Genomic DNA, 14,759 nt, shown 5'->3' with positions numbered 1-14,759 from the left:
ATGTAAACCAATGGAAGCTTCCAATAGAAGACGTATCAGAGAAAGATATAAAATAAGTTGTTAACTGTGAGTGAAGAAACTAAAGACTGAATTGAAAAAGTAAAATATAAAGAGAAGAATGACAGATAAATAAGAAAATGAAACAATTTTCAGAAATGAAAATATAGTCTCAAAAAATAAAACTCTAATGGATACAAAGAGAAATAGATGAAAAATGAGACATGAAAATATATCTGAAAATTACCCCCAAACAGGGAGACATATATTACAGGAATGCTCTAGTAAGAACGTCTAATTCAAGTTTCAGGATGAGAAGAGTAAGAGAATGGAACAAAAACAATTTAATATAAGCCGAGTATTGTCCAGAAGTGATGAAAGACACAAAATTACAAATTTAGAGTGAGTTCCCTCTCCCCCCCAAAATCAGGTAGAATAAAATGAAATAGACACATCAGAATAACATACCAGAGTACTAAAGATAAAAAGCAGGAGAGAAAAAAATCAGATAGAAGTTGTAGAATTAAAATTAGACTGACAGCTGACTTCATTATTAACCACAACCATGAAAACAAGAATACAAAGGAGTATCTTCAATTTCCCAGAGAAAATAACTAGTTGTGCATCTAGCCAAAATACCTCCCACAAGGGAGGGCACAAAAATTAAATATTTATTCCAGAAAAAACACAAAATTGAAGATTTTTCCCAGCAGACCCTCACCAGAGGAAAATAGCAAGGTTTTTGTTTTTTTTTTTTTAATGTTAAAAACAAAGGCAGTTATCATATGATCCCACTCATATGTGGAATTTAAGAAACAACACAGAGGATCAGAGGAAAGGGAGGGAAAAATAAAACTAATAATAAGACTAAACGGATAAACCTTAAGACACTTTTAATCATAGGAAAGAAATAGGGGTAGGTAACTGGGTGATGGATATTAAAGAGGGCATGTGATATAATAAGCACTGGGTATTATGGAAGACTGATGAATCACTGAGCTCTACCTCTGAAACTAATAATACACTATATGTTAATTAATCGAATTTAAATAAAAAAGAACTTCAATCATGCAAAAAAGTTGAGAGATTAGTAAATGAATCCTCATTTATTCTTAGCTCAGATTTAACAATAATCAGTTAAGTTCATACATTGTAATATATTAATTATGCAATATTTTTATGTCCAAAACCAAAAAAGGAGATTTTAAGATGACAAAATAAATGAAGAAAATACAAAATACATGGACATGTAAATGAACATTGTATCAACAGTAATCTTGATGGATTAAAGAATACAAACCAAAATATATAACAATAGGACATAAATCAAGAATAGTGAATTTGGGCTACTAGATTAAAAAAGAAAATCCATTAAAGATTCAATATTATTAAGATATCAACTCTCCCCAAAATTGATTTATGGGTTCACAGTCCCAATCAAAATCCTAGCAGGCTTTAAAGATCCATATGGAATAGGAAAGAATATAGAATAGCCAAAAGAATCCGTTTTCCTTTTACAAAAGTTAAAGGACTGACACTGCCTGATTTTAAGACTTATTATAAAGTTATGATAATCAAGACAATTCGATATTAGCAGGAGCATAGATAAATAGAATAGAATAGACTTTAGAAATAGATCTACAAATAGATGATAAATGGACTTTCTTTTTTTAGTGTCTTTTTTTTTAAGATTTTATTTATTTATTTGACAGACAGAGATCACAAGTAGGCAGAGAGACAATCAGAGAGAGGGAGGAAGCAGGCTCCCTGCCGAGCAGAGAGCCCAATGTGGGGCTCCATCCGAGGACCCCGAGATCATGACCTGAGCCGAAGGTAGAGGCTTTAACCCACTGAGCCACCCAGGCGCCCAATGGACTTACAACCAAAGGACCAGTGCTCTTCAATGGGGAAAGGGTTATCTTTTCAATAAATGGTGTTGCAGCAATTGGATAAATCCATTGGGAAAGAGAGAACCTCAATACTATTCTTAAAAACTAATTCAAGATGTATCATAAATCTAATATAAAAGCTAAAACTATAAAGCTTCTGGAAGAAAACATAAGAGGCTATCTTTGTGACCTGGGGTAAGTGTTGGTTTATGACAGATGTCACAAAAAATACTAAATATAAATTCATCAAGAGTCATTGTTTAAGAAAGGGAGGGGGAGGAGGAAAAGGAGAGAAAAGAAAAGCCTAGTCATGGAGTGGGAGAAAAAACTTTGATATATACTATATACCCACCTGAAAAAGAATTTTTACATGAAATACCTAGAAAATCAATAAAAATACAAATAATCCAACTGCAAAAAAGTTAGGCTTAGGATTTAAACAGAGCCCTCCCAAAAGAACATCTTTGGGGCACCTGGGTTTCCCAGTCAGTTAGGCTTCTGCTTTAGCTCAGGTATTGATCTCAGGGTCCTGGGATAGAGCCCCCATCGAGCTCCCTGCTTAATGGGGAGTCTGCTTCGGCCTCTGCCCCCCACCCCGTGATCTCTCTCTCTGGCACGCTCTCTCTCTCAAATAAATAAAAATCTTAAAAAAAAAAAAAAAAAAAAACTTTGAATAGCCAATAAACACATGAAAAGCTACCTAACATGATTAGTCATCAGAAAAATGGAAACCATAGTAAAGAACCATTTTCAAGCCATCAGAATAGTTTTACTTTACGTAGTTTTACTTGCTTACTAAAAAGTACTTTTTACAAAGTAACGAAAGTTTTACTTTACTACAGCCGTTGATTGTAGGAATGTAAAATAGTGCAACTGTCTTGGAAAAAGGTTTTGACAGTTTCTTACTGTATTTTTCTACTGCTACATAGCCTATTACCCTAAAACTTAAAAGCTTAAAGCAACAGACATTTATTAGCTCATAGTTTCTGTGGATCAGAAATCTGATTGCAACTTAGTGATGATGCCTCTGACTCAAGATTCATGTGAGGCTGCAATTAAACTGTTGCTTCAGAGCTGTATCTCTTTGAATACTTGACTTTGGGACAATCCATTTCCAAACACACTCCTGTGGCTGTTGGAAAGATTAATTTTCCTGTAGACTGTGAGACTGAGGTTCTTGATTCCTCATAAGCTAATGGGCTTCCTTAGGTTCTTAGGTATCTTCATCGGACAGCTCTCAAGATGGCAGCTTGTATCCCTCAGAGTGGTGGGGGGAGTGGGGAGAAGAGAGCACAAACCCAAATGGAAGTCAGAGCCTCTTTATAACCTAATCTCATAACATGTCATCACTTTTCATAGCCTACTTATGTAGAAGCAAGTCACTACAACCAGTTCAACCTAAGGAGAAAAATCACATAAGGGCATAAGTATCAAGAGGCAAAGATCATGAGGGGCCATCTTAGATGGCCTTTACAAACTTCTTAAACACACACCTATCCTATAACCTAGTTATTCCACTCATAGCTACTGAAGAGAAAGGAAATCTTTATTCTCAAAGAGATCTGTATGATAATGTTCATGGTGGTCTGTGCAAAAGTGCCCCAAACTGGAAACCACCAAATATTGACTAATAGGAGACTGGATAAAGGTACAGACTTTCAGCTATAAGCTGTAATTTTAATTAGATGAGTAAATTTTAGAGATCTAATATACAGCATGGTGACTATATAATAATGTATTGTATACTTGAAATCTGCCCTGAGAGTACATCTTAAATGTTCTTAGAACTGTAGGGGAAAAGGGAAATATGTAGGTGATGGATATGTTAATTAACTTAACTGGGAGATTTATTTCATAAAGTATATGTGTATCAAAATGTCATGTAAAGAACTACAAAAACAACCAGAGAACAATTAACAAAACAGTAATAAGTACATACCTATTAATAATTACTTTAAATGGTCTAAATGCTACAATCAAAGGACAGAGTGGTACAATGAATATAAAATTAAGACCCATCTATTTACTGCCCACAAGAGACTCACTTTAGATGTAAAGACACATACAGATTGTAAATCAAAGACTGGAAAAATATAGTCCATGCAAATTGAAATTAAAACAAAGAAGCCAAGGTAGCAGTATTTATATCAGACAAAATAGACTTTAAAACAAAGACTGCAACAAAAGACAAAGAAGGGCGTTACATAATTAAAAAGGGGTCAATCCAAAAATAAAATATAACAATTATAAATATCTATGCATCCAACATAGGAGCACCTAAATATATAAGCAAATATTAACAGAAACAAAGGGAGAAATAGATAGTAATACAATAATAGTAGGGCACTTTAATGCCCCCACTTACATCAGTGGATAAATCATGCAGGCAGAAAATCAAGAAGGAAGCAGTGTCTTTGAATGACATATTAGATCAGATGGGCTTAACATCCCATCCAAAAACAACAGAATATACATTTCTTTTCAAGTGCACATAGAATATTCTCCAAGACAGATCACATGTTAGGACACAAAACAAGTCTTCATAAGTTTAAGATTCATTGAAATCATAGCATTCATCTTTTTTTTTAATCACAATTTCTAATATAAAACTAGAAATCAATCACCACAAAAAAAAAAATCTTGAAAAAAACACAAACATACATAAGCTAAACAACATGCTACCACACAGCCAGTGGATCAATGAAGAAATCAAAGAGGAAATCAAAAACATATGGAGACAAATGAAAATGAAAACACCATGCTCCAAAATCTTTGGAACACAGCAGAAGTTCTAAGTAGGCAATTTATAGTGATACAAGCCTACCTCAAGAAATAAGAAAAGTCTCAAACAATTTAACCCTACACCTAAAGGATTTAGAAAAAAGAACAAAGCTCAAGGTTAGTAGAAGGAAGGAAATAATAGAAAGCAGAAATAAATGAAATAAAGATTGAAAAAAATAATCAAAATTGATAAACCTTTAGCCAAAATCATCAAGAAAAAAAGAGGGCACAACCGAAATCAGAAATGAAACAGAAGTAACAACCAACAACCACAGAAATACACGGAATTATGAGACCACCATGAAAAATTATATGCCAACAAAGTGGACAATCTGGAAAACATGGATAAATTGCTAGAAAAATATAACCTTCCAGAACTGTATCAGGAAGAAAATAGAAAATCTGAATAAAACGAAATTCTATCAGTAATCAAAAAACTCCCAACGAGCCAAAGTCCAGAACTCAGTGAATTCACAAGGTGAATTCTATGAAGCATTTAAAGAAAAGTTAATACCCATTCTCCTCAAACTATTAAAAAAACAGAAGAGGAAGGAAAGCTCCCAAATATACTTTTAAAGGCAAACATTACCTTGAATACCACAACCAAAGATGCTACAAAAAAAAAAAAAAAAAAAAAAAAACAGAAACAAACCAAAAAACTATAGGCCAATACCCCAATGAACAGAGACGCAAAAATCCTGAACAAGATATTAGCAAACCACATTCAATAGTACACCAAAAGGATAACTCATCATGATCAATTGAGTTTTATTTCTGGGGATGCAAGGACAATTCAGTATTCATAAATCAGTCAATGTGATACACCACATCAATAAAATAAAAAAGTAAAAATCATCTTAAGCAGCTGCCTTCGGCTCAGGTCATGATCCCAGCGTCCTGGGATCGAGTCCCACATCGGGCTCCTTGCTCTGCAGGGAGCCTGCTTCTCTGTCTGACTCTGCCTTCCACTCTGTCTGCCTGTGCTTGCTCTCGCTCGCTCTCTCTCTGACAAATAAATAAAATCTTTAAAAAAAAAAAAAATCATCTTATCCTAATAGATGGAGAAAAACCTGTGACAAAATTGAATGTCCATGATAAAAACTCTCAATGAAGTGATTTTAGAGGGAACATATCTCAGCATAATAAAGGCCATATATTAAATACCCACAGCTAATACTGTCCTCAATGGTGAACAACTGAGAGCATTTCCTCTAAGATCAGGAAGAAAACAAAGATGTCCACTCTCACCACTTTCATTGAACATAGTAATAGAAGTTCTAGCCACAGTGGTCAGATAAGAAGAAGAAGTGAAATGCATTCATACTATTAAAAAATATATATTATTTGCAAATGACATGAAACTGTACATAGAAAACCCTAAAGACTCTACCAAAAAACTATCAGAGGCACAAAACAGATTATCAATAAAGTTTCAGGATACAAAATTAATATACAGGAATCTAGTGCATTTCTGTACCCTAAAAATAGAAATGAAGAAAACAATTCCATTTACAATTGTGCCAAAAATATATATATAATAATCAACAAAGGAGGTGAAAACTATACTCTAAATACTATAAAACACTGATAAAAGAAATCGAACATGACACAAAGAGAAAGACATACTATGCTCATGGATTCAAAGAATTCATATTGTTAAAATGTCTCTACTACCCAAAGTAATCTACAGGTTTGGTGTGGTCCGTTTGAAAATACCAACAGCATTTTTTTCAGAACTAAAAGAAATAATTTTAAAATTTGTATGGAATCACAAAAGACCCTAAATACTCAAACCAATCTTAAGAAAAACATAGCTGTAAGTATCGTAATTCCAAATTTCAAGAAATACTACAAAGCTGTAGTATTCAAAGCAGTATAGTATTGGCACAAAAATAGACACATAAATCAATGGAACAGAATAAAGAGCCCAGAAATAAACCCATATTTACATGGTAAATTAATCTATGACAAAGGAGACAAGAATATACAATGGGGAAAAGACAGACTCTTTAACAAATGGTGCTGCGGAAACTGGACAGTTTCATGCACATTAATGAACTAAACCACTTTCTTACAGCATACACAAAAATAAAATGGACTGAAGCCCTAAATGTGAGATATAAAACCATAAAAATTCTAGAAGAAGACATAAGCAGTAATTTTCTTGAAATCAGCTTTACCAACATTTTTCTAGCTATGTCTCCTCAATGCCAAAGAAACAAAAGCAAAAATAAACTGTTGGGACTATGTTAAACTAAAAAACTTTTGTACAGAGGAAACCATCAACAAAATGAAAAGGCAACTTATTGAGTGGGAGAAGATATTTGCAAATGATACCTCTGATAAGAGGTTAATATCTAAATATATAAATAACTTAAACAATTCAATACCAAAACAAAACAAAATAATCCAATTTTAAAAATGAGAAGAGTACCTGAATAAACAGTATTCCAAAGAAGACATACAGATGGTCAACAGTCATGTGAGAAATATTCACGTGACTAATCAATGCAAATCGAAAGCATAATGAGATATTGCTTTATACCTATCAAAATGCTAGAATAAAAAGACAAGAAATAACAACTGTTGGCAGAATGTGGAGAAAAAGCTAAGACATTCATGAAGACCAAGATAAGAGGACTTGCCTTATGAGATAGAGGACTTTAAAAGTCTTTGAAAACTGTAATAAGGAAGATAAAATAACTAATTATTGTCACAAAGTTATACAAATAGAATAGTGAAACAGACTAGAAAACCACCAAAGAGACCCATAGGTATATGGCGATGCCATACGACAGAGCCAAATAAGATCTTTTCAATGTATCTTGAGATCATGGATCTGCATCTGTTTCAACCTCCACCTCAGACCATACACAAAAAGTAATAGCTGATGAATCAGAGACTTAATGAAAAAGCAAAACCTGAATGTGAAAACAGCATATTAGATCTTTATGGCCTCAGTGTATAGAAGGATTGCTCAAACAAGACTCAGAAAACACAAACCCTAGAGAAAAGATCATAAATTTATCATTAAAATGCAAAACTTCCTTCTTAAAAACATGCTAAGCACAGACTGAAATAACACAACCACAGACTCAAAAAAGAAATTCTAAGTACATAGAACTGCTAAATAATTATTTTTCAGAATATAAAGTATTGTTAAAATTCACACATGCAGAATAACAACAATAAAAACAATTAAAATGGACAAAAGACATTTCACTAAAGGAGAATCCCAAATGATTTACAGACAAATGAAAAGATGCTTAACTCCATTACTAATCTGGGAAATGCAAATTTTAAAAAGACAATAGCATCCCATTTCACACTAAAACATTATCAAATGCTAGCAAGAGAGTAGAATATCCAGAACTCTATATACTACTAGTAGGAACTATATACACTACACTGGTGTACACAGCTTACATCTAATAAAGCCATAGTTATGCATACTCTAGGAGCCAGCAATCCCACTCCACATTTTCCTAAAGAAAATTACACATGGGCACCAAAAACCACATACATAATATGCATAGATGCACTGTTTGTAGAAACAAAAACCTGGAAGCAACCCACATGTCCAACAGAGGGATGGACAAATCATAATAGAGAATGCCAAGGAGACTGAATACATTACAGCTATGTGCTACCACATGGAGGCATCTCAGAAATCCAATGTTGAGGGCAGAAAAGTCACTGGAGAATACGTAAGTGGAATTGCTCTACGTCAAGTTCAAAAACACACGGTGGTAAACAATGCATTGTATAAAGAGGCAAGCCTATAGTGATATTATAACAGGAAGCAAGAAAACAGCAACACAAAATTCATAATAGTAGTAACTCTGGAGAAAGGGAAGTGGTAGAAAGAGGAAAAAGAGCTCCAATGATGACCAAGGTCATCAGTAACCTGCCGAATTTAGAATGGAAGCGACCCCCTGTAGAAAGCCTTTCCATCACCTGCCATGCATTGTTGTCCAGAGACTTGTTTTCCTCACAGCTTCCGTATGGGTCTCTAATTTATAGCACCTGTCTCGCCTTTGTGGGCACCTCAGCTCATGACCTTTGCTTTAAAGCAATGGTTCTCAAAGTCTGGTTTCAGAACAAGCATCTTCAACCTGCCACACCTGCAGGTGTTTAGACCCCTCTCTAGACCTCTGATATCCAAACTCTGGGGGTGGAGGCCTGCAGTCTGTGTTTTAACAAGCCCTCTGGGGGATTCTGATACTCAATTTGAGAACTCTTGCCCAGTCCCGGGACCACCCTGCCTGGCTAAAGTTCCATTTTGTGTCTTTTTCGGTCCTGCCATAAGAGGGAAGCACTTTCTTCTAATAGAAGCGGTAGTCCTTTCCAAGACCCAGCAGGACCCTCATGGGCCCCGATCAGAAGGGAGCCTCCTCCCATTTTTTTTCTTGCTCAAGGCCATTTTAGCCATGGTGCTGTGACTGGTTATCTAGGGTCAGAAGTTGACATCACAAGCTCCATGCAGGCCCCACAGGGCTCTTGTAGGATCTTTTTTCCCCACAATGGAAATATTAACATTAACTAATAAGGAGTATCTATCTTAATAAACTATTACGTCTACCTAACAGCCAAGGACGTTTAAAGTAGGCTGGAAAACAGAATGCAGTTACCTTTTTGCCTCCCCTTCCAGAACACTGTCATTTCTCCCTTACTGTAGCTTTTACAGTAGGAGACAATTTCAGAGAAGCTCTCTTTCTTGGCTCCCTAGTACTTCCAAGGCTGAGAGAGGGAAAAAGACTGAGGCCCCTTCTCTGTCCCAGGAGCCCTCCTGCTGATCTCAGAGTCCGCAGGAAGTGAACAAGAGTAAAATGAATTCTAATGCCCATCTAAAATGCCGGTGCTTCATCTGATAAAGTTCTCCTAGCTCCATTTTTTTTTCTATGTCAAGCTCTTTTTAACCCCAGCTATCTTTTTGTATGAATCATTCCGTTTGAGTGCTACATACCAAATATGAACACATGCACCCTCTCCTGAATTTGATGTCACTGATGTCAGTTTAAGGTTTGAGAAATAGTGCATACTGGAAAGTCTGCGTCACTGAGCCTTACATAGGACCATCACCCTACCCTTACTGACAGATACTGGTTTTGGAAATATAGGCACTAATTCCATGAAAAGGTGGCCTTTTCCTGATAGGAAAGAAGTCCAATTTTTCTGGAAGTGATAAGTTACAGTGGACAATATACTGGCTAAACCTGGGTTTGAATCTTGCCTCTGCCCTTTCAGTCTCCTACCTCTGTGTCCTTGTGGGCACAATCAAGACGAAGAGTACCGAAGTCAGAGGACTTTTGTGAGGAATAAGTGAGATAATACATATAAAGCTCCTGGCACGGTGTGTGTCACCTACTGAGAAGAGAAGGGACATATTCCCAATGTACTTCAGGAAACAAACCCATGTGTGAAGTACACTGGCAAAAAGGAAGACATGAAATGTGGGAGACACTCAAATAGTCCAGGTTAGAGATGAGTTAGTACACTGAGTAGGGAGAAGTTGTAAGTTAACTGGTCAAGTAAGAGAGGAAAAAAGGAAGAAGGTGAAAGAGAAGGTGGCATGAGGACTGTCACCTGGGGAGGGTGGATGACAGGAGTGCCATTGAGAAAGAGGATGAACATAAAATCTTAAAAAATGAAACGGGGGTGGTGTGTGCCTGGGTGGCTCTGTCATTAGGCGTCTGCCTTTGGCTCAGGTCTTGGTCTCAGGGTCTTGGAATCAGACTCCCTGCTCAGCAGGAAGCCTGTTTTCCCTCTCCCACTCCTCCTGCTTGTGTTCCCTCTCTTGCTGTGTCTCTCTCTGTCAAGGAAATAAATAAACTCTTAAAAAAAAAAAATGGAGGGGGAACAAAGTTGGAGCGGAAGAGAAATATTACCGGAAGGGAAACTTACACCATTAAGGGCAAGGTATCAACATGAGTAAAAACCGAAGATATTAGAAAATGCAGGATAAAGTGTGTAAGCCAGCCAGACTTTATGGGAGAGAAACAAAGAAAATAACACAAAAGCACCCTCATGTTTCAAAAGTGAGAGGATCACGAGCAGAGGAGGAGTTGAACTGAGTTGGATGAAGGTCCGAAGCAAGACTATGCCTCACAGACGTCACTCCCTCTTGCTCCGGTGTCAAGACCCCCCCCCCCATGTGTGCTGATGTTAGAGGCAGAACCACCCCAGCTCAGCACCCACTTGGTGAAGGTCCTGTGAGGAGCCAGTAGGGACAGGGGGATTTTTGCCATCACAAAGGGTGAGGTCAGAAAGGAAAGAATGAGTTCAGCATAAGCTCAAGCCAATCTTTCACCAGGGCTCTAGACCTCTCATTCCTCTTTAGGACTCTGGTTGAGTCACTGCAGGGGAAATGCAAACACAATGGAGAGGCATGGAAGAACTGTCTCTTGGCACCTGTAGGACGGCACCTAGGATCACTCAGTGGTGGTGTCCCTACTGGTCAGCTCATTCTTTCTGCCACTTACTGAAACCCTAGAGGGTTGGCAAGGAGTGGTGGGAGCAGAATGGAGAGCCAGCAGTTGGCAGAGAGGACGTTGTTCCTCGTTAACATGTTCTAACCATCCGGAAGTTGGGGACCCGGAAATAAAACACAGGAAACTCATTAGAATCAGAGCTGTTTGAGAGTCATGCTGAGGTCCGAGCTTCCTAAGTTAGGATACCTTCTTTGTGAACAGAGAAGGGGATCCTTGTCCACTGCTGTTTGACAATAGTATTAAAATCTAGACTATTCAGGGGATGGTTAATGTTTTTCACATAAATGGATTAGGCAAGGATCTTTCTAAGGAGTATTAGCCTGTTTTGCTATCATAATTAACATGGAGTGTAGCTGATTCACCTTCTCTCCTTTCTTTTTTAATGACATATAAGAAAATCCACTCTTCGGGGGTACAGTTATGTGAGTTTTCACAAACAGAGAGGGCCCTGTAACCGGCACTGCAGTCAAGATACACAACAGTCATATGATCAAAACCTCTCCTCATGCTGCCCCTTTGCCCTCAAATTCCTTACCCTCTCCATCCCCCTCACAACCTATGCTCTTCTCCTTCTTCTTTTGACAACCAGTTGAGTAAGGCCTGAAATTTCTTTATGATTTGCTGGTATAATAACACCAACAGCAGTCATGGCAATAGTTAATACATATAATGCATTTCCAATGTGCCAAGCACCATTTGAGACACTTTATAGATGAGAAAACTGAGCCTTTGGGAACTTCTAGAAAAGGAAGAAGAGTCTTGTCAGGGTCACAGTGTGGCAGCCCCAGTGCTTACATTAGGCCTAACTCCTAGGTCCCTTTTTTAAACTCTGTCTAATTCTGCTTCTTTCTTTGAAGTAGAAGGAATATCTACCAATTTGAGAAAGCACAGTTGAGACCCAAGATCGCTTTACTCTAAAAATAAACAAAACTTACATAAGAATTTGGTTAATTATACCGATAGAGAAATAATTGAGTTGGTGTAAGAGAAAATGAAGCCAAGATCCTAGAAGACCTTCCCGGCAATCTTTTCAACATGCAATGAAGATAAAGCCCAGATAGGTAACTTCTTCCCCGATCAACTTGACCGGGTTTGTAAAGCAAAGCTGGAAAGTTTTCCTGATCAAATACTGAAATGCCATTTTGGGTCAATGCTCTGAGCAGCAACTTCCTCTCAAATTTACCAAAAGAAAAAGAAAAAAAAAAGTGAACTGGGGTTTTTTAATCTTCATCTTGTGGGTATTTCAGGTTGGAGTCCCCGACCCGGTCTCTGGTGATGGAGGCCCCCAAAGGAGTGGAAATTAATGCAGAAGCCGGCAATATGGAAGCCACCTGCAGAACCGAGCTGAGGTTGGAGTCCAAAGACGGAGAGGTAGGGGCGAGACGGATGCAGGTCTGGAGAGACACAGAGCCAACGAGCCAACCTTCCCCACAACTTTCCCAGACTCCCTTAGCACAGAAGTTGATCCTACCTTTCTCACAGGAGGAGCCAATCAGAAGGTTTCATGTCTGGAGCAGATATGTTAAACAACACAGTTGTAAGCCTAACCCACTACATGTAAGAGTGAGGACTCAGTATTTGTGAAGTGCTGAGGTAATAGCGTAAACTACCAGGACAGAATGACGCACTTGGCTATGGAAATGAATGCGGTTTCTGAATTCTCCTTCTCTCACCCAAAAGCAAGATTTAGGTAACCAGCCTAATGAAGCTGTATGTCGCATGTATCTGGCTCAAGCTGAACGTGATTTGCTTGTAGTCCTTTTTAAATTTTACCTTGTATGTTTCTACATTGAGAATGGAGAGCAGGAGCCAGTAGCTATCCCCAGTCAGGACAAGGCAAAACTAAAACGGGGTAGGAGTAGGCAACGAGAGGAGGGAGGACTGCTCATATTCCTTCTTCCACCCGATATAATCCCACTTTGGTGCACAGCATAGCTAGCTGCTTACGCTTGTGTAGACAAGGTCAGCCCAACCCCCAGGAGAAGAGGATTACACTGCGGACTTTTAAAAATGTCTTCATCATGTTCAGAAGTGAGCCTTTCAGTTTAAGGGTTTTAAATGGAGGAAAAAATGGTATATATTTTTTAAGGCAAACCTGTGTTCCACTTTTCATATCTGCTCAGAGGTTATCCATTTCCACCTGCTTGTGTGCACCAAATCCACCTCTTGATTGGTCATTTGCTGTATTTGTTTTAAAAGAGCTAGTCAGATAAAGCATTCACTTATCAAAATGGTCTCTTCAAACAGCCCCAAACTCCAAATCACACACATTTAGAAATAGTGACTACATTACCTATGCAGATTATAGCTCTCAGAATCCAGATTCCGGAGGAACTGATTATAATCTGAACAGTCATTTAAGACTGGAAAGTACTGCATATTCGCAAAGTCTTCCCAGGCACACAGACCTAGCTGAGGGTCTGAAGACCCCAGAGGAAAGATACGGTTAACCCGGCATTTCCAAATTGATTTCACTCTGGGATTCACTTCATCATCTGCATGATACAACTTTGCACACACTTTTGCTAATATAGACCAGTGCGCCATTGTCTTGGTAGAACATAAGCTTCTATGAGGGTAGAGATTTTATCTGTCATGTTCAATGCTGAATTCTCAGTGCCTAGAATATTCATCACATAGTAGGTGCTCATTTAGGTTGAACATTCATCTCCTGTCTCTGAATGTCAAGAGAACAGATGGCAGCTTCTAACTACTCTTTCCTTTCTATTCGCTCTCTTTAGATTAAGTTAGATGCTGCGAAAATTCAACTACCTAGACTGCCTCACGGATCCTACACACCTACAGGAACGAGGCAGAAGGTCTTCGAGATCTGCGTCTGCGCCAATGGGAGATTATTTCTGTCCCAGGCAGGAGCTGGTTCCACTTGTCAGATAAACACAAGTGTCTGCCTTTGAGAGACCATCCATAGTGGACGTTGTCGGCAGCAGAAAGGCCGTTTTTGGCTTTAGACCCTGGCTGCCAGCTATTTTTACTAGAACACAGAAAGCCTATCAAAGACCTTGTGCGTGTGTGTGTGCGTGTGTGCGTGCGTGCGTGCGTGCGTGTGTATGTGTGTGGGTGGATATAAATATATATAAATATATATAAATAAATATATATATCCTCTGTATAAAATGAGGTTTCAGTACAAAAGGAACCATGGGTGACCCTGTGATACACCGTCATTTCCATGTCAACCCCACCACCTACATGATAAGATCAAAAAACACTGATGCAGGCCCAACATTCCTCACACCCTTCCAAATCACACAGTATATCAGACACTTAACCGAATATTCACCAACATGTTTGAGGAGCCACGTGTCTTCCCCTTTAGTGTCATTACAGGGCAGTGATGGCGGGAATCTCCAAGTCACGCTCGAGCAGTGAGACCCTTGTATTGAAATAGACATTTCGTTTCCATTTTTAGCTTTAGGAAGGCTGGCCCACATCCCCCTTTTTAAGCGAGGGATGGGGCAGTGCCACAGAAGTCAGCTGCAGGAACACAAAAGGGCTGTTCTCCCTTCACGGCCAAATGTACTGGGGCTTTTGTAGTTGCATGAATGTGGAGGATGAATTTCAGTGAAGTTTAAACTGCTCA

The 14,759-nt window shown here is 38.2% G+C and overlaps 1 protein-coding gene across 3 annotated transcripts in view; it reads left to right on the top strand.

The window, feature by feature from the left end:
- The window catches only part of SGCD (sarcoglycan delta), a 573,229-nt gene extending 558,936 nt beyond the window's left edge, over nt 1-14,293 (top strand). For all 3 annotated transcript variants that reach the window (XM_082725032.1, XM_082725030.1, XM_082725031.1), the window contains exons 7-8: nt 12,406-12,529; nt 13,900-14,293. In XM_082725032.1, coding sequence (XP_082581158.1) covers nt 12,406-12,529; nt 13,900-14,073 — 298 coding nt within the window. In that variant the 3' untranslated portion in view covers nt 14,074-14,293. The remainder of the gene's footprint in view (nt 1-12,405; nt 12,530-13,899) is intronic.
- The last annotated feature ends 466 nt before the right edge of the window (nt 14,294-14,759 follow it).

The sequence above is a fragment of the Mustela nivalis genome (assembly GCF_964662115.1).
Source record: "Mustela nivalis genome assembly, chromosome: 3".
Classification (NCBI taxonomy): Eukaryota; Metazoa; Chordata; class Mammalia; order Carnivora; family Mustelidae; genus Mustela; species Mustela nivalis.
The sequence above is the reverse complement of the archived record's forward strand: the minus strand, read 5'-3'. Positions and strand labels throughout refer to the sequence as shown.